The following is a 5,000-nucleotide window of genomic DNA, read 5'->3' as shown; positions in this document are numbered from 1 at the left end:
AGAAGAATATTTCTGTAAAACTACAAGTATTAATAATGAATGAAATCATCCAGAGAGAGAGAGTGTGTGTGTGCGCGTGTGTGTGTGTGTACGTGTGTGTGTGCGTGTGCGTGCGTCTGTGTGTGCGTGTGTGTGTACGTGTGTGTGTGCGTGCGTCTGTGTGTGCGTGCGTGCGTGTGCGCGTGTGTGTGTGCGTGTGTGTGTGTGTGTTCAGCTTGTAATTTAATTTAATTTTTAATCTATTTCAAATTTAAAAACATGAGATGGAGGCAGAGTGTCAGCAGTTTCTTTATTTTCCACATTTGAATCGTGTCTGTTTGACACGTTTCTGTTAAAGTGGAACAGAATCATTTAAAACACGTGTTTTATGAATCAATGAAGTGATTCTGCTGAATTAAAATTATTCTGTTACTGAAACATTTTGATGAATTACTTCCTGAATACAATCAGTGTTGTACAGTAACACAATCAGTGTTGTACAGTAACACAATCAGTGTTGTACAGTAACACAATCAGTGTTGTACAGTAACACAATCAGTGTGTTCATCAAGCACACTCGTAGTTTCAGTTCGCGGCTAACAAACACAAACACAAACACCGTTAACGGCCACAGGAGTTAAGGAGCAGCTGTTACAGAGTGCAGGAGGAGGAACGTTTCATATCCAGCAGTCACTGTAACTCATCAGAGATTAGAGATATTGTACAGTCTGACAAAGACCCTCGGTCAGGGAGCACAGCCTCTGATTGGTTGACAGACGGAGACTGCGAGTGGACGGCTGACAACAAGAACTGTTGTCAACGTGCACGATGGATAATAATCAGTCTTGGATTTATGGTTATGGATTTATTTTACAGTCTGCTGCAGTTCAAGGCTGAGAGGACGAGCGAGACCTCGTTAACGACGCTGTGACGCAAGTTAATATCACTTCATCCTGCTGACGGTGAACCGCTGACTGTCGGAGGCTGAACTGAGAACAGCAGCTCAGGGCCAAACGTTTAAAAACTGAAGAAATGATCGTCACAGTGTCTCTTTCTACATTTCAAACAGCCTCTGACAACCAAAAGTTATCTGAAGGATGAAACATGTCAGATGTCAGATGTGTGTTTGAGGCTTCATCCCATGAACCCGTCTGTCTCAGTGTTTCCTCTGACGGGACACGAGTTTCATCTTCAGCTCAGCTCAGGGTTTTTTTTGTTCTGAGGTCGGCGGAGCGAGACGAACAGGTTTCACAGCCGAGGACAGACTGTGACTGAACCAAGCCAACAGGAACTGAAGGCTGAGAGGAGGAGGAGGAATAACTCCGTGGAAACAGTGAAGGGCGGAGAGACGAAGACGACTGCAGGAAGAAACATCCGGACATTAACATTCAGCGTGTGCGCAGGAAGGACGGACTGATCAAACAGTTTTTATACAGGTTACCTCATTGTCATCTTCATCTTCATCTTCATCAGTACAGTTACAATAACACCTTCACATCAGATCTTTACACAGGGAGCGCAAAGCATGATGGGAACTTCATTGAGACCTGAATCACGCTGCTGCTCAGGAGTTCATCATATTTATATCACGTTTAATAACATGACAGTGTTGCTAATCATCACGCTCGCTGCTGTTCTACATAAAAGTTGTGATTTAAAGTCGTTTACATTCAGTAATTATTATATTTACTTTGTTTTTTACTTCCAGTTTGTCTTCGTTTGTGTTGGACGAGACGTAAGTAAGTGTAATACTGTCATACACTCACAGGGTATTCTTAGTGTGCAAAGCACTATGTTTACATACACTGTATATGTGAACTTCATGTTAAACTTCATGTTAAACTTCATGTTAAACTTCATGTTAAACTTCATGTTAAACTTCATGTTAAACTTCATGTGCACTCAGACTCACCACTCAGCTCCTCCTCCAGAACCTTCTGCATGTGCTTCATCATGGCCTCCAGCTCAGTGACCTGAGGAGGAGGAGAACAGGAACAGTGTTTCTGAGAGCAGTGAGGACGAGGTGAATCACCTCAGAGACGTTTGGTCGCTCGCAGAGTCTGACTGAGCTGCATGATCTTTCTCATGGTCGGGTTTGAAAACTACCTCTCCGCCTTCTTTTCATCAGCTCGGTGTAACTGTACGCAGACGACATCGTGTTGTTCACACGACTCGTCTCGACTTCTGACTTTAAAACCTCACAGTTCTGTCTCTCAGCTTCCTGCCGTCCAGCTACTGAAACTAACGTCCTCACATTTCTAAACCAAATAAATCCGGTTTGACAGCCGACTGACTGAATAAACGTGTCTCTCCTCTCAGAGTTTAACTTGTTTTCATCGTTCACGTCCTCGACTTCAGACGTTCTTCACTCTCATCACTCAGCAAGTTGTTTCACAGCTGAACATCTTTTAAATGTGACACTTTTATTTCACTCGTTAGTTCTGAGCGAAGCAGCAGAGAGTTCGTAGGAAGTTCATCCAGTTTGATCCACAGCCAGTTCAAGTTCATTTGAACACTCAGGCTGCAGTCAAACGCTCGACACAGCGTCACATACATCACGTGTACTGAGTCACAGTTTTTGGCCATTTTATCAGAATCTGATCAATAAAATTGCAGTTTAATTAAAAGGAAACTTTCCTGATGACAGTTTTGATGAAGTCACTTCATATTTTCCTCATTCTCGTCCTTCTACAGACAGTTCGGTCCAGCGTCACCTAATAAAACCTTTACAGGTATTTTACAAGACTTCACTCAGTTCAGGTAGAAACTAAACAACTGATAATCAAATATTCCTTTTACATTCTCCTCATTTCTTTTTGTTTCTCCAGCCGTTTTGGATTTAGATATCTACAGGTTCAGGTGGAGCTGCCGGCTGATGACACTCAGGTCTGTTCATGTATCTGGTATCTTGCTCAGAGGCATCAGTGGGCGTGGAACCATCGGTCCGACCGTCCACATTCACTTTAATGGCACCGTCACACAGGGCACACACACATCCGACTGCAGGTTTATGAGTTACTGACGTAAATAATAAATTCCGGTTTAAATGCTGCAGAAACATCGACCGTCAGTTGTTCAGAGACTGGAGCTCCTCGGTGAGTCTTCAGGCTGTGAGAGCTGAAACTGATGAGATCTTAACGGGTTTTGGCGCCGAGGAGACGAGTGATGGAGGTAATTCGTCCCGCTGCTGCTTCACTTCACCTGATTACACACAGAGAGCTGAAGCTGCTGCTCGACACAGCGAGCACACAATAAATATTAGATTTCATTATCTGCCACAGTAAACTGCTCGGCTGCTCCGAGACCAGCAGCCCGCTGGAGGTTCTGTTCATCACTCAGAACATTCACAGCTCTTATTGTGTTCATATGGAACACAGAGCGAGTTACAACCTCGGGTCCAGCACGGATCAGAACCGGCCTCCAGCACTGCTGCGGGTCCAGCACGGATCAGAACCGGCCTCCAGCACTGCTGCGGGTCCAGCACGGATCAGAACCGGCCTCCAGCACTGCTGCGGGTCCAGCACGGATCAGAAATGGCCTCCAGCACTGCTGCGGGTCCAGCACGGATCAGAACCGGCCTCCAGCACTGCTGCGGGTCCAGCACGGATCAGAAATGGCCTCCAGCACTGCTGCGGGTCCAGCACGGATCAGAACCAGCCTCCAGCACCGCCACGGGTCCAGCACGGATCTGAACCGGCCTCCAGCACTGCTGTGGGTCCAGCACGGATCAGAACCGGCCTCCAGCACTGCTGCGGGTCCAGCACGGATCAGAACCGGCCTCCAGCACCGCCGCGGGTCCAGCACGGATCAGAACCGGCCTCCAGCACCGCCGCGGGTCCAGCACGGATCAGAACCGGCCTCCAGCACTGCTGCGGGTCCAGCACGGATCAGAAATGGCCTCCAGCACTGCTGCGGGTCCAGCACGGATCAGAACCGGCCTCCAGCACTGCTGCGGGTCCCAGCACGATCAGAAATGGCCTCCAGCACTGCTGCGGTGTCCAGCACGGATCAGAACCGCCTCCAGCACCGCCACGGGTCCAGCACGGATCAGAACTGGCCTCCAGCACTGCTGTGGGTCCAGCACGGATCAGAACCGGCCTCCAGCACTGCTGCGGGTCCAGCACGGATCAGAACCGGCCTCCAGCACTGCTGCGGGTCCAGCACGGATCAGAACCGGCCTCCAGCACTGCTGCGGGTCCAGCACGGATCAGAACCGGCCTCCAGCACCGCCGCGGGTGGATTCATACATTTTTATATCGTAGCAAAAATAGCTGAGTGTGGGAAACACTACCAGAATATTCAGGCTCGGCCCTGCTGCAGATCCAGACCTGCTGGAGGAGTGAACACATGGAGTCTCATCTGGTTCTGGTTCTGATCCGGAGCCGTTCAGCGACTCAGAGCTCAGAGACGACTTTGTAATTTGTGGGATTAAAAAGGTGATTTCTCTTCACTCCTGTTGATCAGCCTGACTGCAGCAGTGATCCAGAGCGGACCTCCAGGTTCTGTTCTGTTCTGTTCTGCTGACTGGAGCTGGAGGGGAACTGGACTTTACTTCATGAACGTAACGTTGCAGAGAGGAGACAGAGAACCAGAACCAGAACCAGAACCAGAGTCTCTGCTGAGTGCTGACTTCACTCAGAGCTTCACCTGAAGACTTTTGTTCTGGTTCTGTTGGGTCTGGGTCTCAGACCTCCTTCCTCTCTGACTCTCCTGAAGTTACAGACGACAGATGAAACTCAGCGTCCCCTCGAGGACTCTGGAGGATTGTGTTGGAAACATTTGTGATGATGTGAGAACAGAACTGAACTTAACGGAGAACAAAGGTCCAGTTGGTTTTGACACTTAGATGCAGAAATCTGACAGATTATATCTTTAACTTTCATGACTTTTCATGTAACCTGAGCATCATGAAACACGAGGAAGTGCTTCAGAGACTCTTGTTTGTATGAGAGGCTTCGATGAAGCAGTCCAGCTGTTTCTGGTCGAACAAGAAGGAATGTGGTCTGTAACGAAGGTCCGTC

General features: G+C 48.2%; 1 protein-coding gene across 10 annotated transcripts in view; it reads right to left on the bottom strand.

Annotated features, from left to right (window-relative positions):
- Nucleotides 1-5,000, bottom strand: part of nek11 (NIMA-related kinase 11) — a 45,847-nt gene that overhangs the window by 5,147 nt on the left and 35,700 nt on the right. For 8 of the 10 annotated variants that reach the window (XM_037073666.1, XM_037073664.1, XM_037073663.1 and 5 more), the window contains one exon: nt 1,892-1,952. The exons of 1 other annotated variant lie outside the window; for it this stretch is intronic. In XM_037073666.1, coding sequence (XP_036929561.1) covers nt 1,892-1,952 — 61 coding nt within the window. Of the gene's footprint in view, nt 1-558; nt 1,338-1,891; nt 1,953-5,000 lie in introns of those variants that run through there. One more of the 10 variants, XM_037073669.1, reaches the window with a different exon arrangement.

This window comes from Acanthopagrus latus, chromosome 17, assembly GCF_904848185.1.
Source record: "Acanthopagrus latus isolate v.2019 chromosome 17, fAcaLat1.1, whole genome shotgun sequence".
Lineage (NCBI taxonomy): Eukaryota > Metazoa > Chordata > Actinopteri > Spariformes > Sparidae > Acanthopagrus > Acanthopagrus latus.
The sequence above is the reverse complement of the archived record's forward strand: the minus strand, read 5'-3'. Positions and strand labels throughout refer to the sequence as shown.